General features: G+C 59.2%; 1 protein-coding gene across 5 annotated transcripts; it reads right to left on the bottom strand.

Annotated features, from left to right (window-relative positions):
* Positions 1 to 164: 164 nt before the first annotated feature.
* On the bottom strand, positions 165 to 23,917 carry LOC135578761 (collagen alpha-1(I) chain-like). 5 transcript variants are annotated; one of them, XM_065054808.1, is made up of 5 exons: positions 23,376 to 23,917; positions 21,520 to 21,648; positions 14,963 to 20,537; positions 9,440 to 14,019; positions 6,531 to 9,023 (listed from the first exon to the last, which is right to left on the bottom strand). In XM_065054808.1, the coding sequence occupies exons 1-3, from the start codon at positions 23,815 to 23,817 to the stop codon at positions 20,254 to 20,256; spliced, it is 855 nt and encodes a 284-aa protein (XP_064910880.1). In that variant the 5' UTR covers positions 23,818 to 23,917; the 3' UTR covers positions 6,531 to 9,023; positions 9,440 to 14,019; positions 14,963 to 20,253. The 5 variants fall into 5 exon arrangements, with proteins under 5 accessions (XP_064910876.1, XP_064910880.1, XP_064910878.1 ...); XM_065054806.1 differs by lacking the exon at positions 23,376 to 23,917 and having other exon boundaries at positions 6,531 to 7,662; positions 8,137 to 8,245; positions 20,927 to 21,765; XM_065054807.1 differs by lacking the exon at positions 23,376 to 23,917 and having other exon boundaries at positions 6,531 to 7,619; positions 8,137 to 8,245; positions 20,927 to 21,765.
* Positions 23,918 to 24,332: the final 415 nt, after the last annotated feature.

The following is a 24,332-nucleotide window of genomic DNA, read 5'->3' as shown; positions in this document are numbered from 1 at the left end:
GTGGGGCCTGGTTGGGGCACACCCCTTCAAGAAGGCACATTGGGGAGAGCTTGGGAGGGAGGTGGGGTTGGCAGTGGCCCCGCCCACACCTTCAGCCCCACCCTCAACCCTAAACCCCACCCCCAAATCCTTCACTGGAAATGGAAGAAACCAAATGCTTAAGGTTTTTTTACATTATTTAATTTTATTGGGTGAGAATTGGCCCCAAAACCAGGTTAAAAATCCCCCAACATGGCCCTGGGGGAGCAACGTCAGGATGGCAGCGGCACAGTGCTGCCCTTTTCCAAGATGGCCGTCAGGGGCAAACAGAGCCACAGGCCCCACCACCCACCTTGGGCCCCACCCCAAAATGGCCACCCTAGCCAGGCCCCGCCCACCTCAGCCCCACCCTTCCAGCACAGGCTTGGCAGCCATGACAGCCATGGCCCCGCCCACCAGCAGGGACACAGCAGCCGAGATGGCCACGCCCATCAGGGCAGCCACCTTGTTCCCATGGGCAGGGTGCAGGGCCACAGGAGCAGCCGATACAGCCGGGAGCTGCCGCCTGAGCACGGCGCAGACCAACAGCCCCAAGGCAGTGCCAGCATGGCTGCCAGCCCTGCCCCCCAGCCATCTCGGATTCCAAGCAGGGTGGCGCCCAGCAGCCATGCTGTCCTCATTTTGTTGTGCACAGGGCCCCGTGCAGCATCGCAACCCAGGACAGCTGGTGGGGTGAGGGGACCCAGGAACGTCGATCTATGGGTGGAATGCAGAAGCTGTGGGGTGCTACATATCAATGGGGCAGAGTGCTGGAAGTATATGGTGCTGCAGAGCAGTGCTGTGGATGTATAGGGCAGACTGGATCTGTGGGGCACTGCTGTGGGTCTATGGGGCAGGGTGCAGGAGCTAGTGCGCTGTAGGGCAGAAATGCTGGCCTATGGGCTAGTGGGAAGAGGCTATGGTGTTTTCTGGGACAGTGCTGTTGATCTATAGGGCAGAGGAACTATGGGGTGCTGTAGGGTTACACTGTGGGTCTATAGGGCAGAGTGAACAAGATATGGGGTGCTGTGGGACAGCACTGTGTGTCTATGGGGCACAGTGGAGACTTAGGGTGCTGTGGAGCACTGCTGTCCATTTATGGTGCAGAGTAAAAGCAGCTATGGGGTGCAGTGACTCTATAGGGCAGAGGGGCTATGGGCTGCTGTGGGTCACTGTGTGGGTCACTCACCTGTAGGGGGTTCAGCCTCTTCAGGGGTGTTTCACCCCACAACCACCCCATTGACCCCACAGCCCCCCTGACCCCCACACCGCCCCATAGACCCTTGTGACCCACCCATAGTGGGCAGTGCAGGCGCAGTCAGGAGGGAAGGGTGGTCAGGTGGACAGAGGTGTGGGGCGCTGTGGGGCAGCACTTTGCACCAATGGGGCAGAACACAGCACCTACAGGCTGCTGTGGGGCAGCTCTCTGGGTCTAAGGGGCAGAGTAGAGTCCTGTGGGGCAGCACTGTGGGTCTATGGGGAAGAGTAGAGTCACTATGGGGTGCTGGGGGGCACTCCTGTGGATGTATGGGGCAGAGTACAGGAGCTATACGGTGCTGTGGGGCAGTACTGGGCATCCATGGGGCAGAGTGCAGGAGCCATAGGGTGCTGTGGGGCACTCCTGTGGATGTATGGGGCAGAGTACAGGACCTATATGGTGCTGTGGGGCAGTACTGGGCATCCATGGGTCAGAATGCAGGAGCCATAGGGTGCTGTGGGGCACTCCTGTGGATGTATGGGGCAGAGTACAGGACCTATATGGTGCTGTTGGGCAGTACTGGGCATCCATGGGGCAGAGTGCAGGAGCCATGGGGTGCTGTAGGGCACTCCTGTGGATATATGGGGCAGAGTACAGGACCTATATGGTGCTGTGGGGCGTTACTGGGCATCCATGGGGCAGAGTGCAGGAGCCATGGGGTGCTGTAGGGCACTCCTGTGGATATATGGGGCAGAGTACAGGACCTATATGGTGCTGTGGGGCGTTACTGGGCATCCATGGGGCAGAGTGCAGGAGCAATGGGGTGTTGTGAGGCAGTGTTGTGGGTCTATGGGGCAGAGTGTAGGAGCCATGGGGCATTGTAGGGCAGTACAGTGGGTCTATAGGCCAGATGAGCTATAGGGTGCTGTGGGACAGCACTGTGGATCTGTGGGGCAGAGTACAGGAGCTATAGGGTGCTGTAGGGCAGCACTCTGCACCCATGGGGCAGAGTGGAAGACATATGAGGTACTCTGTGGCACTGCTGTAGACATATGGCGCAGAGTGGAGAAGCCATGGGGTGCTGTGGGATAGCAAGCAGGAGCTATAGGGTGCTGTGGGGCAGTGTTGTGGATCCGTAGGGCAGAATGGAGGTGCTATGGGGCACTGTGGGGCACTGTGTGGGTCACTCACCTGCAAGGTGTTCAGCCTCTTCAGGGGTGTTTCACCCCACAACAACCCCATTGACCCCACAGCCGCCCTGACCCCCACACCGCCCCATAGACCCTTGTGATCCCCCCCACCCCATCCCCGCCATGGTGTGCAGTGGAGATGTGGCCAGACGGAGGAGGTGGGGGGGGCGCACAGTCAGCAGGAGTGCAGTGGGGGGGGCACGCGGTCAGCCGAGTTGCGGGGGGGGGGGGGGGGCACGCGCGGTCAGCCGGAGGGGGCGTGGCCAGGCTGCCTTCGCTGTTCTCTGCGCAGGAGCTGCAGTGGGAAAGGGAAGGAAAGGGCCGTTATTTGTGTCACAGTCCTGGGAAACAGCCCCAAATCCCCCCGCTTCAACATTAACCGAGTGAGCAAATTAACTGCCAAAAAAATGGATCTTGAAAGCTTCTTTGAGCACAAATTATCCTAAAAACAGCCCCAAAATGAAGTAAATTGAATTTGAGACCAAACAGCCTTAAAAATCTCAAAATCCTGCCCAAATATGGTCCCTCACAGCTTTATATAATAAGATATAATGTAAAAATAGATTAGATACATTACATAGTAATTATACATAATATATATAGTATATATTAATATTTAATGAATATCATTACAATAGTATATTATAGATATCATTATGCCATTATATATTAATTATAAATTTCATTACATAATATCAATGAGCATTAGTTGATCAGTTAATTATATCAGATTATATATTATATATTTCTACTATTCATCATATTGTATCGTTTATAGTAGCATATTGCTATACTGATTTAGTCTATATATTTACTATTAAATTAAAATTAACTTTAATAATTTAAATTTAAATTAAATTAAAAATAAGTTAAATTAAATTAAAATATAGAAATAAATTTTAAAATACAATGTAAACAATCACGTGGGTTTAGGGAGGCGGCGACCAATCAGCGCCTTTCTCTCCTCAGAGGCAGCGACCAATCAGCGCCTTTCTCTCCCTCGGAGACAGCCGAGCGGGGCTGAGCCGGGGGAGGCTTTCCCGCCAGACGGCACCGGCCAATCAGCGAGCGTCTCCTCGGCCCCCTCAGCGTGAGGAAGAGCGGGACGGGGGAGACAAAATGGCGGCGGGTTAAAAAAGCCGAACATGTTCCCGCTTAAATATTAATTCAGTAAATTATATAAATAAATACATTTTTAAAGCTTTTTTTGGGGCCAAATCAGCACCAGATCTGGGACCCCCAGCTCTAGACACGTTCAATGAAGTGAATTCAGCCCTAAAACCCCCCAAAAAGCAACGAAACGCCCCTCCCGGCTTTAAATACAATAACTTACACACTTATTTCAACAACTACTTACATTATTTTAACAATTAATAATTTAAACAATTAACCGGCTTTAGGAGCCTCAGAACCGCCCAAAATGCTCAAAAAAACCCTCATAAAACCTCAAAAAGCCCCGTTTAAATATAATAATTTAAATTAATAAGCGGTTAACAGAAAAAAACGCATTTGGACTCGCAATCCTGGGAAACAGCCCCAAATCTCCCCCCGGGCTTTAAATATTAATCTATTGTATAAATTCTTATCAATAAGTAGATTCAAAAAGCTTTAAAGTCGCAAATCGGCCCCTCAAACTTTAAACGCGTTAAATAAACCTTTTAAAAAGCCGATTTAGACCCCAACGGCCCCAAAACGGCTCCTCACAGCGCTAAATAATTGAAACAACTCAGCGTCTTCAGGAGCCCCGCACCGCAGTGAAATAATAAATCAAATAATAAACCAACAATTAAATCTTAGGAGCCTCAAACCCGCCCAAAATGTTCCAAATAAAACCTCAAATAAACCCTTTAAACATAACAATTTAAATAAATAAGGGCTCTAAAAAAACCGATTTGGACTCAAAATCCCGGGGAAAAGCCCCAAATCTCCCCGAGCTTTAAACTTTAATTCTCCTGATAAACCCTCAATAAACAGATTTCAAAGGCGCCTTCTGGCACAAATCGGCACCCAAAAATTACGTAAAAACATCTTTTAAAAGCCGAATTAGACCCAAACCAGCCCCGCTTGCTGAGAAAAGCCCCGAACCGGCTCCTCCCACGTTCAACACAACGATTTAAGCCGCTAAAGCGGCTCCGGGAGCCTTAATCGCCCCCGCCCCCCCCCCCCCCACAAACCCGCGGCTTTAAAACCCCAGTTCCGATCATAACCCCCAGATACACCCCAGCCCGCCGGTCACTCATTAACCCGCCGAGCCCCAATTAACACCCGCACGATAATTACCACCCTGACCCGCCCCGTTAACTGATTCCGGCCGCCGTTCCTGCCGTTCTCCGGTTTCCCGCCGCGGGGGAGGGGGGGGGGGGGGCCGATGAGCTCGCGCTGCCGCTGCCGCCTCCGCCTTTCTGGTCCTGCGCGCGTTCTGCGCCGCCCCATTTATTACCTCGTTGTCCCGCCCGGTCCCGCCCCCCGCCCGCCCTCCTTCCAATGGACGATCCGCCCCATCAGCCGCGCTGCCCAATCAGCGCTTCGTTGCTGTGGGCTAACGTCGGCGAGAAAACGCCGACCAATCAGCGCCCTTTCTACCTCAGGGGCGCTAGCGAATCAGCGCCTGTTACTGGGAGGGCGAACTTCGGCGGAAAGTGACCAATCAGTGCCTTCCTCACCTCAGCGACACGGTGACCAATCAGCGCCTTTCTCCCACCCCCTCGGAGAACCCCTCGTGGGGATGAGCCAATGGACGACTTCCGAGGCTGACACTGTCAGCCAATCAGCGAGCGCCTACTCCCTCCCTCGGTATAAAATAGCGAATGAGAGGAGAAGGGGGAAACAAGATGGCGGAAGAGAAGACATCGTGGCGGCATGCAGCGGCGATTGAGGAGGAAGGAGGAGAGTCGGGGCTGGGCGGAAAACCGGCGGCTCCTCCGGCCGCGGCAGCAGCAGCGATGGGGGGTGTGTGGGGGGGAAACCGGCGGCTCCTCCGGCCGCGGCAGCAGCAGCAGCGATCGGGGGGTGTGTGGGGGGGAAACCGGCGGCTCCTCCAGCCGCGGCAGCAGCGATCGGGGTGTGGGGGGGGAAACCGGCGGCTCCTCCAGCCGCGGCAGCAGCGATCGGGGTGTGGGGGGGGGAAACCGGCGGCTCCTCCGGCCGCGGCAGCAGCGATCGGGGTGTGGGGGGGGAAAACCGGCGGCTCCTCCGGCCGCGGCAGCAGCGATCGGGGTGTGGGGGGGGAAACCGGCGGCTCCTCCGGCCGCGGCAGCAGCGATCGGGGGATGTGGGGGGGGAAAACCGGCGGCTCCTCCGGCCGCGGCAGCAGCGATCGGGGGGTGCGGGGGGGAAACCGGCGGCTCCTCCGGCCGCGGCCGGCACGTGGCTTCACCGGGGCCGCGAGACCGCGCGCTGTGGGGCTGCGGGCGGGTGTGGGGCCGGGGGCTCCAGGGGTCCCGCAGCGGCGGCCGTGGGGCAGGATGCGGCGGCTGCGGTGATAGCTGTGGGGCACTGAAGTGGCTGCTGTGGGGGCTCTGCAGAGGCGTGTCTGGAGCTCTTGCGGGGCAGGAGCAGGGCTGCTGTAGCGGTACCTGTGGGGCAGCCATAGGGCTGCCATGGGGTTACTTAGGGTCACGTATGGGTGGGTGGGGCCGCGCGCGCAGCTGGGTGTAGCCCCACCCACGGGGGTGGGATCCGTGCTGAGGGGCGGGGACTGGGAAGACACGCCCATTGGGAGGCCCACCTGGGGGAACTGGGCAGGGGGTGGGGCCTCCGTGTGTCACACCCCCATAGGAGAAGCCGCTTGGGGTAGGGAGAAGGACACGCCCAAAGAGGGCGTAGCTTAGGAAGGGAGGGGTGGAGCCGAGAGTAGGGTGGGCTCTGTACAGCACGTGCTCTGAGGGGGCGTGGTTTAGCAGGGGCTGAGTTTAGGGGTGGAGCCGCGGGCGGGGCTTCGATGCATTATGCTGCTGGGAGGGGTCTGTAAGGGACACGCGCCTCGGGGAGGGCACAGACTGGCAGGGGCGGAGCTTGGACGGGGTGGAGTTGGGGGTGTGGCTTTCTCAGACCACGCCCTTGGAGGGAGAAGCCGGACTGGATAGCACACTGAAAAATTAAAATGAGCTGTTGTTAATCACATCTAGTTTGATGTCTTTTTATTTTAACTCAGAGGTAATTAATAGCGGTCATGTTTTTGCACAACCCCAAAAAAGCTGTGGTTAAATTCAGACTGTCATAACTGTTTTCTAATATTATTTTACATCTAAATATCTTTTAGTGTTCTGTTGGGAATCATTACTACCTGGGAACTTTTTAATACCCCTGTTTATAAACAGCCACTACTTAGTGGTTCCTTTATACTTCTCTTTAAAAAAAGAAATGTAACGTTTTGACTCTGTTTGGTTCTGAGCTTTGTTGCCTCCCATCTCGTGGCTCTGTTATAATTTAAATACTAAACACTCCCGATCACTTTCCAATGCTGTTTAAAATCTAAAGCTTCCTCACTTTGTTTCCTATGCAGTCATTCGTGTCTGCGGTTTATTTCATAACGGTTGTTCAAATGAAGCTACCAATGACTCCACATTAGTTTTCTGCCTTTATCATTTAAAAGGAATTCCAAACAATGTGTTTTTTAAACTAGCATTCAGATTGGGAACAACTGCTGCCTAGTTCACCAAGTAATAGCTGAAATTAAATTTACTTCTTGCTCATGCCTATATAATTTCATCTATTTACACTTTAACATTTTTATCATTACATTACTACCAGGCGGATTTACTAGCACACATTATTTTTTATTGTAGATATAAACTAGAGGTTTTTTTCTCTACAGGTATTACTTCCAATTAGCGCTCCAGTATTTATATTCCACTCTTTTAAATTTTACTACATAAATTGGGGATTATTACTGTCTGCCTTGGAATTACCTTGGAATTTCCAGGCAAACCCACCGCAGCGCCTCGACGTGTCAAGATTGTCGGTGCCGGCTCCGCCAACAACGCGTCCAGCGAACGCCGCGGTGCTGCCGGGGCTGCGGCAGCGCGACGGAACCGACCGGAGCGCGGGGAGGAGACTCAGCCCAGCAGGTACCGCACGTAACGTGGAACACCGGGCGGCCCAACTTCATTTCAAAGGAGGAACACGCACACGGAGCACAAAGGATGCTGTTCTGCACGAGACGCGCTGTCCTTAGCAGCTGCACAGCGACGCTGTCTCTGTGATTGGGAGATCTGGTGGCAAATGAGGGAGCTCTGCACGTTGCACCTTTCAAACCTGCACAGAGTCACACTTCACCCCGCAGGTGACACCAGAAACTAGGAAGCCTCCAAAAAGAATTTACAGCCCCACACCCGAACCAGCTGCACTCACCTCCACCACCAATCCTGCTCTACACACACCTCCTTCTCCTTCACACACCCTTCAACAGCCAGATCCACAGCCATCTCCTCACGGTCATTCACTGCACTGAACGCAGCAGGGTAGGGGTGGAGGGGGGAGAAAGCTAAAGGAAATTTTTTAAAAACTCCCTGTGTTTCTTTCAGTGGCATTTTTGGCGTTATTTTTGTTGGGGGCCGGGGCACATGTTGGGGTGTTTTTAATTAAGGAAACTGCTGTTTCAGCCTGCAAGTGAAAACAAACCACACGCACAAGGCTGGACACGGTCAAAGCAGCCCCAGCTCGTTCCGCAGTCGCTGACAGCGCGTCCATTCAGCCGTCTGCCCGCCCTGACGCGCTCCCCCAGCGTACCCGGCTGGACACACACACGTGTGCTGGGGAACTCGGACCAGCGCTGCGGTCTGGGGAGGAGTGAAGGACGAACCAGAAATAGATCCTGCAAGAATCCGTCTCTAAAACACTGTAGATCAACAACGACAGCTGTAAGTCACAGACACTCCTCCTTTTCTCTCGGACTCTCACAACAGTAATAAGTAAGTCCTGAAGGATGGAAAACACCAGGATAGGCTGGGAACAACAACAAAGGTAGGTAAAAGAAGGTAAATGGGGGCTCTCAGGGGCCCCAAAAGACAAGCTCAGCTGTCCTGAGAGGAGCAGATGGGAATCAGAGGAGTCCTGAGGGGATTGGGGTGGGGGCTGTCCTGGTTTCATTAAAAAACAAGTTTCTCTTTCAGTGAATTTGCCTGTCAGCTAAAGCTTCATATTAGCTGCCTTTTCCTGGAGAACCAGACACATACATGTTTTGATAAACACTGCAATGGAATGCTTACTTGTTGATAAGGACAGATTCACATCTTGCAAGAGGAGCAACAAGAAACAGGTGACCAACAAACTGACCAACCGTGTATAACATCCCCTTCACATGAATACTTCATATAGAAGTGGCAGATCATGAGGATCTTGTCCTCTTTGCCCCTTTTCGTCCCTTCTGCTTATGGTGACATTAGGAGAGGACCTTGCTAGTCGTCCCTGCAAACTGAGGCCTGCTGAGAGACTGAATCCAGCTCCGGTTGGCTGCAGAGTCCAGTCCAGGACTTCAGGTGCCGGCTCTGCAGTTGCTGAGACTTTCAGGATTGGTTTTGTATTATTTTCTCTGCTCTTAATATAGCATTAGTAAAACATTGCCAGTTTTTCCAACTCTCTTCTCTCTGTCCTTCTTTCCCTCCGGATCGCCTGTCCTGAGTGGGAAGGGGGGAGAGGGAGGGGCAAAAGGGGGAAGTGGGGGGGAGACGGGGTTAACAATACATCTGCCAGGGTTTTACTGTCACCCCGCAATCTAAACCCTCGGCAGGGGCCAACAGATGGGGGGTCCTGAGAGGAGTCAAGAGGGGAAAATGAGGCCTCTGGGATGTGACAAGAGCAACTGGGGAAGTTTTGAGGGGAAGAGAGAAAAGAGGGGAATTTAATGGGGCAAAAGGTCAAACAGGCACCGTGATGCCACCAACGAGCCTGCAGGGACCCAAAGGCAGGCAGGGTAATCGCAGAGGAACTGGGAGGAAACGGGTTTCTGAGGGAACAAGGTGGCGAGTGAGCTTGTGAGGGGTCCAGAGGCAAAGGGATGTGTCCCGAGGAGAACAAATAGAGAGGTTCTTACTCTGAGAAGCTGTCCCGGACTTTGTTCCACCAGCAGCCGTCCTGCGGTCTCGGCACAGCCTGGGGATCCCTGACCCGCACCACCACAACCTTTAACAGCACATCGGGCTGCTCTAGAACCGCAATGACAAACAGCAAGTACTTCTCTAGGACAGCTTTGATGTGGGATTGTTCTGTTTTCTCTGCAACGGACAGGGAGACATTTCTCCTCCCCACAGTACCACTAAACACCCCACCCATGATTGTTCAGGCGTTTTGGGGCTGAAAGCCCCCATCTCTCACTGGCCTGCTCCTCCAGCAACGTCATCGTCGCCCCCCGAGTCCCCCCATTTATTCACTCAAAAAAAAAAAGGTAGAAAAGGAAAACAGCCCCAGCGGGCAGCACATTACTTTAAAACGCCATTTACCTATGTACATACCAGAGCGCCCAAACATGGGGGGGCAGCGCCCCGAACAGCCGCAGCCACGTCCCACAGGCCGGCAGCCGCCCCCCGGCACGCTGGGGACGGAGGACGGAGCCGCGTCTCCCGCTCCGGCGCTGCTCCCCCCACCCGGGCTGGGGGGTCTGCTGAGCACGGGGCGGTCACAGCTCCCCCTCTGAAACACAGGAATTCCACATTAGAGTTCCGCGTTGGGGCGGCCGGGTGCAGCACCGCGCTGTGCCCGCAGCCTTTCCTTCCTTGTCCAATTTGTACAACGGCCTCGGCTCCTCAGATTCCGCCAGGGCTGCTCTCCTCGCATTCCCACCAGGTGGTTCCCCAATCCCTTTCCCGCGAGCTAAAATACCCCCCAACGGGCTCTTGTGCAGAGCACCGCTACCGCGCCGTCCTCCCGTTACGCGTCACGCAGGACGACACGGCTCATCTTGTAACAGAGACAAGCAAGAACTGCGAACGCTTCTAGCGGCACTCCACAGGCAATACTAAAACCTGCCCACGGCGTACCGCCCTCACAAGTTGTGCTCCAGGTTTATCCCGCCCTCTCCAAAACAAAACAATTCCGGCACGCGGCTCAAGTCCGTCTAACGCTCAGCGCCGCGATCGGGACGCTCGGCCACACGGGCGGCTTCACGGCGCTCGCGCCCCTTGCACGCTAAAGCCACCGCAGCTTCCGCTGTAGGTTTTGGCGTTCGAGTGCACAGTCAGAGCCGAGGCCTATCCGAGAATCAAACCGAACTGCGGGACGCCTCACCGCTACGTACGGGGCCGGCTCTACACCGCGACGGAGCGCCGGAACAACCGACACCAAAAGCTGGCCGCACGAGCAACCACCGCACGCCTGTAAGGCGCTCGCAAGCCCGTGCGCGCTATCCTGCCTAAATTCCGTACCGCGACTTACGGACGCCCCGTGAGCGCGTGCCCGGTCCCGGCTCCCAGCGCAGAAAGACCCCTCGCCAGAGGTCCTCGTCCGTCCCCGCCGCGACGCGACCGAGACGAGGAGTCTCTCCAGAGAAACCCCCGGGGCGCGCCAACAGAGCCCTCGACTCCGCGGGCCCCGCGGCCGCACAGAGCGGGTCCTCCGGCCGCCTCGCCGGCTGAAACAGGGAAGGGAACGGGACGGCAGAGTCAGCAGCGCTGCTAAGCCGCACTCTTCACAGTATCACAGTATGTTTGGGACGGGAAGGGACCTCAAAAGATCATCCAGTCCAATCCCCCCATGGAGCAGGAACGCCCAGGTGAGGTCGCACAGGAGCACGTCCAGGCGGGTTTTGAATGTCTCCAGAGAAGGAGGCTCCGCAACCTCCCTGGGCAGCCTGGGCCAGGCTCTGCCACCCTCACTGAGAAGAAGTTTCTTCTCAAATTTAAGCGGAACCTCTTGTGTTCCAGCTTGATCCCATTACCCCTTGTCCTATCGTTGTTTGCTACCGAGAAGAGCCTGGCTCCATCCTCATGACACTCACCCTTTATGTATTTATAAACATTGATAAGGTCCCCCCTTAGTCTCCTCTTCTCCAAACTAAAGAGCCCCAGCTCCCTCAGCCTTTCTTCATAAGGGAGGTGCTCCACTCCCTTAATCATCTTGGTTGCCCTACGCTGGACCCTCTCCAGCAGTTCCCTGTCCTTCTGGAACTGAGGGGCCCACAACTGGACGCAATATTCCAGATGCGGTCTCACCAGGGCGGAGCAGAGGGGAAGGAGGACCTCTCTGACCTACTGACCACCCCTCTTCTAATACACCCCAGGATGCCATTGGCCTTCCTGGCCACAAGGGCACAGGGCTGGCTCATGGTCATCCTGTTGTCCACCAGGACCCCCAGGTCCCTTTCCCCTCCACTGCTCTCTAATATGTAATTTCCCAACCTATACTGGAACCTGGGGTTGTTCCTGCCCAGGTGCAGGACTCTACACTTGCCCTTGTCAAATTTCATCAGGTCATTCCCCGCCCAACTCTCCAGCCTGTCCAGGTCTCTGATGGCAGCACAGCCTTCTGGCGTGTCAGCCACCCCTCCCAGCTTGGTGTCATCAGCAAACTTGCCGATAGTGCACTCTATTCCCTCGTCCAAATCGTTAATGAATATACTGAATAACATTGGCCCCAGCGCTGACCCCTGAGGCACTGCACTGGATACTGGCCTCCAGCTGGACTCCGCACCATTGACTACCGCTCTCTGGCTTCTCTCCTTAAGCCAGTTGGCAACCCACCTCACTACTCTATTGTCCAGACCACACCTCCTCAACGTAGCTGTGAGGATGCTGTGGAGACTGTGTCAAAGGCTTTGCTGAAGTCAAGATATAGACCACATCCACCGCTCTGCCATCGTCCATCCACCTTGTTACATTCTCATAAAAGGCTATGAGGCTGGTCAAGCACGACTTACCCTTGGTAAAGCCATGCTGACTGCCCCTAACAACCCTCTTATCCTTGATATGCCTTGAGATGGCACCAAGGATTAGCTGTTCCATTACTTTCCCAGGGACAGAGGTGAGGCTGACCGGTCTGTAATTACCCGGGTCCTCCTTCTTGCCCTTTTTGAAGACTGCAGTGACATTCGCTTTCCTCCAGTCCTCGGGCACCTCCCCCGTTTCCCAAGACTTGGCAAAGATGACGGAGAGCGGTCCAGCAGTGACTTCAGCCGGCTCCCTCAGCACCCGCGGGTGCATCCCCTCCGGACCCGTGGATTTATGGATGTCCAGACTATTTAATTGCTCCCTAACCCAGTCCTCATCGACTAAAGCAAACTCCTCCACTGACCTGGCTTCATCCGGGGTCTCAGGGGTACAGGGCTCCCCAGGACGGCCTCCGGCAGAGTAGACAGAGACAAAGAAGGCATTCAGGAATTCTGCCTCCTCTGTATCTTCTGCCACCAGGGCACCCACCCCGTTCATCAGTGGGCCTACATTGCCTCTGGTGTTAGTTTTATCTGCTATGTATTTGAAAAAGCTCTTTTTGCTGTCCTTGACCCCTCTCGCCAGCTGTAATTCTAGGGGGCCTCGGCTATCCTAGCTGCCTTCCTGCATCCTCTAACAGCAGCCTTATATTCCTCCCAAGTGGCCAGCCCCTGCCTCCATGACCTGCAAACTCTCCTCTTCTGCTTGAGCATACCCAACAGGTCCCTGTTCAACCACGCAGGCCTCCTGGCTCCCTTCCTTGACTCCCTTCGTGTGGGGATGCTCTGATCCTGAGCGTGGAAGAAGCAATCTCTGAATGCAACCCAGCTATCTTGGGCCCCTTTTCCTTCAAGCAGTCTTGCCCGTGGGATTTCCCCCAGCAATTGCTTGAAAAGGCCAAAGTTAGCCCTGCTAAAGTCCAGGGTTGCAATTCTACTTGCTATTCTGTTCCTGCCACCCAAGATGCTGAACTCCACCTTCTCGTGGTCACTGCAGCCCAGGCAGCCCTCAACCTTTCCTGCTTCGACCAGACCCTCCTTGCTAGCGAGGATGAGATCCAGCAGTGCACCTCTCCCAGTCGGCTCCTCCACCACCTGCATGAGGCAGTTCTCACCGATGCACGGCAGGAACCTCCTGGACTGTGGCTGGCTGGCTGAACGGTCCTTCCAGCAAACACCAGGGAACTTAAAATCCCCCACAACAACCAGGGCCTGTGACCGTGAGGCCGCTCTCAGCTGCCCATAGAAGGCCTCATCAACTTCCTCAGCCTGATCTGGTGGCCTGTAACAGACGCCCACAGCAGTGTCACCCCTGCCAGCCTGCCCCTTGATCCTGACCCATACACTCTCAACTCGCTCCTCATCCGCTCCTGGGCAGAATTTAGTACACTGTAGCTGCTCTCTCACATAGAGAGCAACTCCACCACCACGCCTGGCTGGCCTGTCTTTACTTCATTTGATGAAGTTAGTTGTAATCGTTTAGTTTCTCGCTGACAACACGTCTCTTAATTATTAGTTAAATACAAACTAAGCTCTCAGCTCCTAAACAACGTGTTACTTAACCTTCCGTCTCCCTCTTGTCGTGCAGAAGGAGCTAAAAGGTGAAAAACGTCCCCTCACCGCGCAGGCGGTCAGAAAGCATTTCCCTCACGTCAACCGGTTCCTGAGGGCCGCATCTTGTAGAACTTCACCGCAGCGTACGCTGACTCGGCAGCTTCTCTTCAAAAGCGGGAAGAGAAAACAGGGACAGGCGTCTGAAAAAACAAGGCAGAGAACAGAGCAGCTGGGAACACCGTGTCATTCGCACGTGCACGTCCCACAAGCCCCCGAACGTGGGGGGGCTCCCCGAGGAAAACAAAGCGGGGGCGGCGCCCCAAACAGCCGCAGCCCCGGCCCGCAGGCCGGCAGCCGCCCCCCGGCACGGCAACGCTTCCGGCCGACCCGAGAAGGGAGCCGTTCGTGCCGGCCGGTATCGACACCCCCCTTTTCCAGGCAGCTCGGAGAACTCCCTTTGCCAGCGTCGTCCTGGTACGTTTCCCTCGTCCGGCTGCTCTTGTCTGTACCCCGCGTGCACCATCAAGACGGTTTTCTAGGCACGTTTCCCATTGCCTCGTTCGCACAGAGCTTCTAAATTCGCTCTTACCTGTTCGTCCGATCTCGACAGAGCGCGTCAGCTCCTCGCGCCGCGAGGCGCCGCTGCTCTCCCGTCGCCGGTGACGGCTCCTTTGGACCCTAATTCTGATCGGGCTATTAATCTCCTATTAATTGCTTATCCTCTTTGTCACAGTTTCCTGACGTTGGCTGGAGGACACGGCCACCTGGGCTCAGAGACGCGGCTTCCGTACCGGTCTCTGTCCTTTCGGCGGCTGGTTTTACAGCGGCGCCTGCCAATTTATGGCCAGTTTCCTGAGCAGCGTTTCCCTTCTGAGGCCCGTTGCAACGCGTGACGGCAACTCTCCTAGCAACAGCACAGCTTCCAGCAACCGGAGCATCACGTTTAATCTGCCTCCCTTGTGCCGTTAATACACTTTATTCTTTTCAAACGGCTTCAAGGGCCCGCACCCTTCAAGAAACCTGCTTAGAATCAGTGCAGCTACTAATCTTCTTCTCTTTGCGTAACTCTACAGCTCACGCGAGAGCAATTGCTTCAGCTTTCTGGGCAGAAGTCCCTGGAGGTAAAGCTTTAGCTTCCCTTACCTGCTGGGCGGTCGGCACCGCACGCCCGGCTTCACGTACCCCTCGCTTTACGCAAAGCTGCTCCCATCGCTGACCCGGGAGGCTTCGGCATCCTCCAGCGGCCGGTCCCTTCAATCCGCTTCTGCTGTTGCCGAGCGACCGCAGGCCACCGACTGCCAGACGGATCCCCTGAGGAAAGAAGCCGCGCCGACAACGTTAGCAGGAGCAATATTTACGTCATTAAACGTTTAAGGAGGCACCGAGGGAGGGATGTCGTTTTCACACCAATGGGGACCTGACCCCCGTCGGGGGGGGACGGACACCGGCACGCACAGACCCGACCGCGAACCCCCGCGGCTCGATCGGCGTCTCTGCCCCCCGCCTTGCCGGGCGCTGCAGTACCCGAGTTTCGCCACAGGGCGGCAGCACCGAGGCGCGCCGCGGCACCGCGTTGGGGCGGCCGGGTGCAGTACCGCGCTTTGCCCACAGGACGGCGCCACTGAGACCCGCCGCAGCAGCCCCGGGCGAGCGCTCGTGCCGCGTTTCGCGGGAATCCCGCCAAAAAAAACCCAAAAAACAAACGCGACCAAACAAAAAAGCGCACAGAGAGAGCCGCGGCGCGAAAGCCGCGCCCGCAGGACACGGAACCCGCCGGGGCTCGCCCCGAGCTCCCGCCGGAGCGGCGCCCCGCTCGCCACGCCACCCAGCCCGCCCGCAACCGCGCCTTAGCTCTGCTTGTAACCGTCCCCGCGACCGACGGGGGCTGCGCCGCTCCCGGAGGGGCTGCCGCACCGGGCACGGGCGCTGCGCCGGAGGGAGACGCGGCTCCGGACCGCACGCCTCCCAGCAGCTTCGCCAGCGCGGCCGTAAGGGCGGGGGGGGGGGGGGGGGAACCGGAACCGAACGCCTCCGCGCCGCGCCGCGCCGACCCCTCCCGCTCCCCCCGTTCCAACGGCACGGTCACCCTCGCCGCTGCCGCACTCACCTGCCGCCTCTTTCGCCGCTCCGTTCCCCTCGCGCTCCCCCGCCGTCCCGCCGGGCTCCGCGGGCACCGACAGCCGCCGCACCCCGGAGACGCCCGCGGCGGGAGGTCCCCGGCTGTCCCCTCCTTCCCCTCCGCCCTCCTGCCGCCTCCGGGAAACCTCACGAAGGGCGGCCCTGAGCCGCCCGCCTCCCGATGCCCGGGCGCCGGCCGCAGCGAGCGCTCCGCAGCCGCCCCGACCCCCGTTCCCGCCCCTTGCCGCATCCCGGTTGGCTCCCCGGGACACGTCAATCAGCCCTCTCGCCGCCTATCAGCGATCGCGGCTGGGGCATGCGCAGTAGGGAGACCGCAGCTCCCGCCCCTTGCCGCATCCCGGTTGGCTCCCCGGGACACGTCAATCAGCCCTCTCGCCGCCTATCAGCGATCGCGGCTGGGGCATGCGCAGTAGGGAGACCGCAGCTCCCGCCCCTTGCCGCATCCCGGTTGGCTCCCCGGGACACGTCAATCAGCCCTCTCGCCGCCTATCAGCGATCGCGGTTTGGGCATGCGCACTAGGGAGACCGCAGCTCCCGCCCCTTGCCGCATCCCGGTTGGCTCCCCGGGACACGTCAATCACCTCTCTCGCCGCCTATCAGCGCTCGCGGTTTGGGCATGCGCACTAGGGAGACCGCAGCACCCGCCCCTTGCCGCATCCCGGTTGGCTCCCCGGGACACGTCAATCACCTCTCTCGCCGCCTATCAGCGATCGCGGCTGGGGCATGCGCACTAGGGACGCCGCAACGCCCGCCCCTTCGGCAACATCATTGGCTGCGGGCGGCACGCCAATCAGCATCTCTCCGCCTATCAGCGCTCGCTCTTTGGGGCATGCGCAGTACCCAGCACTCGACGCCCGCCCCCCCGGCAATCTGATTGGCAGACAGAAAGGCAACTGACGTGCCTAGGCAGCCAACCAGCGCTCCGCTCCTCCAGCCCTCCAGCCCTCCCGCGCCATCTGATTGGCCCGCTCTGCATCCTCACCCGCCGGGTCGCCGCCCTGCCGGGACCCCCCCCCCCCCCCCACCCCGCGCCCTCCGTCCGCTCGGCTTGCCGCCGCCGCCGCGTTTAAAAGGCGACAACGAACCGCGCTCCTCTGCTTCACGCGGAAAAGGGGGGCGGCTGGTCACCCGCAGCAGGAAAAACCCTTCTGTCTTGCGTTGCCCTTCGCCCTTACCATTGCACGGCTGTGCGCTCCTCAACGTAAAGCAGCCGCCTGACAGACGCACGCTCAGAACTTGACTAGGCTGGCTGGGGTTTCTGTCTGTCTTACGCACACGGACTTGCACTTCTCTGAGGAAACACGTTCTTTTTTAAGCACAGCCTCCCCTCGGGGAAAAAAACGTGCCCGCTCCGAGCTCCCCAACACCAGGGAGCCGCGGGGAAACCAGTGAAAGCCAAGACCCACAGCGGCAACGTCAAGTGCCATTTGGCTTCAATTCCAATCACGCGCTTAAAAGCCTCTCTCGGTCCTACCGGTGACTGCTCCTTTTCTGGAAGGACAAACTGTCTTACCTGAACATCCTAAACTGAAGGCTCCACGGAACAGAACGGGGATTGAGCCACAGGACAACGTGCCGTCCACTTACGCTAATGGGGGAAAAAAAACCCTAGAGTTCAAACCCAAATTTAAAACTGCACGTGTCTTTTCCAAGCAGAAGGAGCCTGTGATTCCACAAAAAAAGAAGGGCAAAGAGCAGGTCAGCTTACCAGAGAAAGACAGGGACAGGGAGCAAGACAAGGAGACACAGAGAGAGGGAGAGAGAGGCAAAAGGGACGGAGAGGCCAAAATGAGCGCTCCACAGCCTCCCCTCCCTCGCCCCGACCCCCGTTTCCCCGTTAACTCCCGCTACCCGCCCCGGGACCCCACGGACGCGTTTGCCAGGGAGGCAGCTGTTCAAACGGGATTGAGACGGCGCGCTCTGATTGGCTGCTTTCCACCCCGCCGCGCCGTCCTCCTATTGGATGCTCCTTCCCGCGCTCCGCCCCCAGGTGCCCGCCTCAGCGTCGGACCTGACTGAGGACTGCGCAAGTTGGGCATGCTCAGTACGGACACCGCAACGCCCGCCCCCCCGGCAACCTCATTGGCTGCCTACGCACATCAATTGCCATGCTCCCCGCCTATCGGCGCTCCGCCCCTCCAGCCCTCCCGAGCGATCTGATTGGCCCGCTCTGCATCCTCACCCGCCTCGTCTGTCTTCTTCAAGCAAGTTCTGTTTCAAGCACAGCCTCTCCTTGGGGGAAAAAAAATGCCCGCTCCGAGCTCCCAAACACCAGGCAGCCGCGGGGAAACCACTGAAAGCCAAGACCCACAGCGGCAACGTCGAGTGCCATTTGGCTCCAATTCCGATCACGCGCCTAAAAGCCTCTCTCGGCCCTACCCACGACTGCTCCTTCTCTGGAAGGACAAGCTGAACGTCCTAAACCGAAGGAACGCAACTCCGCTGGCAGCCAATTTGCCTCTTCTCCGGCTTCCCCGCGGAATATCTTGTAGCGCCCTCCAACTCGCAAACGTTCTTCCCCAGTCCACGGCCCCAGAGACGCGGCATCTCCCGAGCGGCGAGCGGAATCGACCGCGCGGGATTTTCTTCACGGCGCGGAGAAGGCCGCGCTGGCTAAAAAGCAGGCCAGAGCACCCGAACCCGTCTGCCGCCCCCGGCCTGCGGCCCAGAGACCGGGAGCGCCCTGCCCGAGGGGCCGCGCGCCCCGCGGCTCCGGCCGGCAGGTCTCTCTCCCCTCCGCCCCCCGGCACCGAGGAGGCGCTGCCGCCGCCTCGCCCGCGCCCCCCGGCAGCGGGGCCGCCCCGGGAGAGCCGGGGGAACCCGCCTCGCCGCCGCCCCCGGGAAGGGCGCGGACGGGCGCGGGTTTAATCCCCGAGGGAGAGAGAGGCCGGGCTCCCCGCGCTCACCTCCCCAGGGAAGGCGCGGCCAACGGCCGCTCCAGCTCCGAGCGGCTCCCGCTCGTTGCCGCCGCAGGTCACTTCGGCTCCGCCGGACGCGGCCCCCGGGCAGCGCGCGCGCCCCCTCCGTCTGCCGCAGCTCTGGCTCGTCGAGGCCCCCCGCCTCCGCGGCTCCCGCTCCCGACGAGCTCTGTGCAGCAGCCTGGGCTTCCCGCGAGGTCACAGACCCGCCGCTGCCAAAAGAACGAGGACTGGGATTAACCCTCCTAAGGAGCCATCGAGGGAGGGGTGTCGTTTGCACACCAATGGGGACCTGACCCCCGTCGGGGGGGACGGACACCGGCACGCACAGACCCGACCGCGAACCCCCGCGGCTCGATCGGCGTCTCTGCCTGTGGGTTATCTAGGCTTATAGGATATTAGCAAAAATATATATCTATAATTAATATGCTAGTTCTAGCTACTAGACCTGTTGTGTTAGCATGGAAAATTACTAAGGGCCGTGAAAAGTTACAACATGCAGATGTAAGCACAAAGAGCAGAAACTTGTGATGATAGATGGGAATGTCCTGTTTAGCAACAGGACCTTGTGGCTGTGAGAAAGCAGCCTGTAAAGCTTGCCCAGCACACAGGACACGATAGTAACAAGGAGCTAGGACAGATTTGCATGCTCTTACTAACCTATCATGAGCTCAGCCTTTGTAATATGTATGAGATAATTAATTGTTGTGCCAATCAGCATAATCCACGATAGTAGTTGTTATGCATGTAACAGTATAAAAGAATTGTGTGAAGAGCAATAAAGTGGACACTTTGCTTGCATCAAGTTGCGTCCCCGTCTCTCAATCGCGGCATCTGCCCCCCCCCCCTTGCCGTGCGCTGCAGTACCCGGGTTTCGCCACAGGGCGGCAGCACCGAGGCGCGCCGCGGCACCGCACTGGGGCGGCCGGGTGCAGCACCGCGCTTTGCCCGCAGCCTTTCCTTCCTTGTCCAATTTATACAACGGCCTCGGCTCCTCAGATTCCGCCAGGGCTGCTCTCCTCGCATTCCCACCAGGTGGTTCCCCAATCCCTTTCCCGCGAGCTAAAATACCCCCCAACGGGCTCTTGTGCAGAGCACCGCTACCGCGCCGTCCTCCCGTTACGCGTCACGCAGGACGACACGGCTCATCTTGTAACAGAGACAAGCAAGAACTACGAACGCTTCTAGCGGCACTCCACAGGCAATACTAAAACCTGCCCACGATGTACCGCCCTCACAAGTTGTGCTCCAGGTTTATCCCCCCCTCTCCAAAACAAAACAATTCCGGCACGCGGCTCAAGTCCGTCTAACGCTCAGCGCCGCGATCGGGACGCTCGGCCACACGGGCGGCTTCAGGGCGCTCGCGCCCCTTGCACGCTAAAGCCACCGCAGCTTCCGCTGTAGGTTTTGGCGTTCGAGTGCACAGTCAGAGCCGAGGCCTATCCGAGAATCAAACCGAACTGCGGGACGCCTCACCGCTACGTACGGGGCCGGCTCTACACCGCGACGGAGCGCCGGAACAACCGACACCAAAAGCTGGCTGCACGAGCAACCCCACAGCAACCGGTTCCTGAGGGCCGCATCTTGTAGAACTTCACCGCAGCGTACGCTGACTCGGCAGCTTCTCTTCAAAAGCGGGAAGAGAAAACAGGGACCGGCATCTGAAAAAACAAGGCAGAGAACAGAGCAGCTGGGAACACCGTGTCATTTGCACGTGCACGTCCCACAAGCCCCCGAACGTGGGGGGGCTCCCCGAGGAAAACAAAGCGGGGGCAGCGCCCCAAACAGCCGCAGCCCCGGCCCGCAGGCCGGCAGCCGCCCCCCGGCACGGCAACGCTTCCGGCCGACCCGAGAAGGGAGCTGTTCGTGCCGGCCGGTATCGACACCCCCCTTTTCCAGGCAGCTCGGAGAACTCCCTTTGCCAGCGTTGTCCTGGTACGTTTCCCTCGTCCGGCTGCTCTTGTCTGTACCCCGCGTGCACTATCAAGACGGTTTTCTAGGCACGTTTCCCATTGCCTCGTTCGCACAGGGCTTCTAAATTCGCTCTTACCTGTTCGTCCGATCTCGACAGAGCGCGTCAGCTCCTCGCGCCGCGAGGCGCCGCTGCTCTCCCGTCGCCGGTGACGGCTCCTTTGGACCCTAATTCTGATCGGGCTATTAATCTCCTATGAATTGCTTATCCTCTTTGTTACAGTTCCCTGACGTTGGCTGGAGGACACGGCCACCTGGGCTCAGAGACGCGGCTTCCGTACCGGTCTCTGTCCTTTCGGTGGCTGGTTTGACAGCGGCGCCTGCCAATTTATTGCCAGTTTCCTGAGCAGCGTTTCCCTTCTGAGGCCCGTTGCAACGCGTGACGGCAACTCTCCTAGCAACAGCACAGCTTCCAGCAACCGGAGCATCACGTTTAATCTGCCTCCCTTGTGCCGTTAATACACTTTATTCTTTTCAAACGGCTTCAAGGGCCCGCACCCTTCAAGAAACCTGCTTAGAATCAGTGCAGCTACTAATCTTCTTCTCTTTGCGTAACTCTACAGCTCACGCGAGAGCAATTGCTTCAGCTTTCTGGGCAGAAGTCCCTGGAGGTAAAGCTTTAGCTTCCCTTACCTGCTGGGCGGTCGGCACCGCACGCCCGGCTTCACGTACCCCTCGCTTTACGCAAAGCTGCTCCCACCGCTGACCCGGGAGGCTTCGGCATCCTCCAGCGGCCGGTCCCTTCAATCCGCTTCTGCTGTTGCCGAGCGACCGCGGGCCACCGACTGCCGGACGGATCCACTGAGGAAAGAAGCCGCGCCGACAACGTTAGCAGGAGCAATATTTACGTCATTAAACGTTTAAGGAGGCACCGAGGGAGGGATGTCGTTTTCACACCAATGGGGACCTCACCCCCGTCGGGGGGGACGGACACCGGCACGCGCAGACCCGACCGCGAACCCCCGCGGCTCGATCGGCGTCTCTGCCCCCCCCCTTGCCGGGCGCTGCAGTACCCGAGTTTCGCCACAGGGCGGCAGCACCGAGGCGCGCCGCGGCACCGCGTTGGGGCGGCCGGGTGCAGTACCGCGCTTTGGCCACAGGACGGCGCCACTGAGACCCGCCGCGGCAGCCCCGGGCGAGCGGTCGTGCCGCGTTTCGCGGGAATCCCGCCAAAAAACCCCCAAAAAACAAACGCGACCAAACAAAAAAGCGCACAGAGAGAGCCGCGGCGCGAAAGCCGCGCCCGCAGGACACGGAACCCGCCGGGGCTCGCCCCGAGCTCCCGCCGGAGCGGCGCCCCGCTCGCCACGCCACCCAGCCCGCCCGCAACCGCGCCTTAGCTCTGCTTGTAACCGTCCCCGCGACCGACGGGGGCTGCGCCGCTCCCGGAGGGGCTGCCGCACCGGGCACGGGCGCTGCGCCGGAGGGAGACGCGGCTCCGGACCGCACGCCTCCCAGCAGCTTCGCCAGCGCGGCCGTAAGGGCGGGGGGGGGGGGGGGGGCGGAACCGGAACCGAACGCCACCGCGCCGCGCCGCGCCGACCCCTCCCGCTCCCCCCGTTCCAACGGCACGGTCACCCTCGCCGCTGCCGCACTCACCTGCCGCCTCTTTCGCCGCTCCGTGCCCCTCGCGCTCCCCCGCCGTCCCGCCGGGCTCCGCGGGAACCGACAGCCGCCGCACCCCGGAGACGCCCGCGGCGGGAGGTCCCCGGCTGTCCCCTCCTTCCCCTCCGCCCTTCTGCCGCCTCCAGGAAACCTCACGAAGGGCGGTCCTGAGCCGCCCGCCTCCCGATGCCCGGGCGCCGGCCGCAGCGAGCGCTCCGCAGCCGCCCCGACCCCCGTTCCCGTTCGCTCCCGGTCTCCCCCCACGGCGCGGCACCGAGACACCGCGGACCTATCAGCGCTCGCGGCTTGGGCATGCGCAGTAGGGAGACCGCAGCACCCGCCCCTTGCCGCATCCCGGTTGGCTCCCCGGGACACGTCAATCACCTCTCTCGCTGCCTATCAGAGCTCGCGATTGGGGCATGCGCAGTAGGGAGACCACAGCTCCCGCCCCTTGCCGCATCCCGGTTGGCTCCCCGGGACACGTCAATCACCTCTCTCGCCGCCTATCAGCGATCGCGGCTGGGGCATGCGCAGTAGGGACGCCGCAACGCCCGCCCCTTCAGCAACATCATTGGCTGCTGTCGGCACGCCAATCAGCATCTCTCCGCCTATCAGCGCTCGCTCTTTGGGGCATGCGCAGTACCCAGCACTCGACGCCCGCCCCCCCGGCAATCTGATTGGCAGACAGAAAGGCAACTGACGTGCCTATGCAGCCAACCAGCGCTCCGCTCCTCCAGCCCTCCAGCCCTCCCGCGCCATCTGATTGGCCCGCTCTGCATCCCCACCCGCCGGCTCGCCGCCCTGCCGGGACCCCCCGCGCCCTCCGGCCGCGCGGCTTGCCGCCGCCGCCGCCGCGTTTAAAAGGCGACAACGAACCGCGCTCCTCTGCTTCACGCGGAAAAGGGGGGCGGCTGGTCACCTACCCATAAATTCATTGTGAACAGACAGAGCCCGAAGGAGCTCCGTCCGGCAGGTTTCTCTCCCCTGTGCTCGGGGCCGAGGAGACGCCGCCGCCTCCTGCTGCTGCCTCGCCCGTTCTTTTCGCAGCGGGGCTGCCCCCGGAGAGCCGGGGCCTCTTTGTCTCCCGGCGGTTCGTCCGACCGCCTCCGCCCTTTCTGACCGGCACGACCCCGCCCGCAGCGGCAGCGCCCCCTCGTCCCCCGGCACGGGCACAGCGCGCCGCTCCCCAGCTGCAGTACCGGGCTGTGGCCACCAGGCGGCAGCACCGGGCGCGGTCACGCAGCGCCCCCCGGGCCCCGCAGCGCGGGCCTTTTCTTGGCCCGGGGGCAGCCGGAGCTCCCTGAACGCGCTTTCCCGGAGCCGCGCACACGGCAGACACACTGATAACAGATAAAACCCCGACATTTATAAAGTATTGTTTTTCCTCAAGATGTCTTCTGGCCTAGTAAAATATATTGCCTGTGCCTGTGCCCGTGTCTTGTCTGCAGCAACAACTCGGCTCTGGGCAGTTACAGGGGCAGTCCCAGCCCTCACCCACGGTCAGGAACGGTTCTCAAACGATCCTGCGCCACGATGCCCAGAGCCAGGACACCCGCGCGGTGGGGCGGGAGCACACGGCCGGGGGCACGTCCCGGCTCGGGGCTGTTTCCGCAGCCGCTGCGAGCTGCTCCGTGAGCTGGAACCAACCTCCCGCTGCCCGGCCTGGCCCTCTGTCCCCGGCTTTCCCAGGCAGCCCAGCGGGTCGGGTCACACAAACTGTGCTCTGCGGGCACCACCCAGCCGGGTCACCTGTGTCTGCGGCTGTGGGGACACCCCGCGGGCTCCCTGGGAAACGGACCGCACAGCACAGCACAGGCGGGTTCCTGGTGCTGTGCCCGTGGTGGTTCATCCCTGTGGCCGTGGGTGTCAGACCTTGATAC

Source organism: Columba livia, chromosome 2 (assembly GCF_036013475.1).
Source record: "Columba livia isolate bColLiv1 breed racing homer chromosome 2, bColLiv1.pat.W.v2, whole genome shotgun sequence".
Lineage (NCBI taxonomy): Eukaryota > Metazoa > Chordata > Aves > Columbiformes > Columbidae > Columba > Columba livia.
Note: the sequence above shows the minus strand (reverse complement) of the source record. Positions and strands in the feature narration are given on the sequence as shown.

What these genes read in the sequence shown, in the direction of transcription:
- LOC135578761 (XM_065054804.1), bottom strand. Translation starts at nt 16,187, where the DNA reads ATGCGGCAAGGGGCGGGAACGGGGGTCGGGGCGGCTGCGGAGCGCTCG.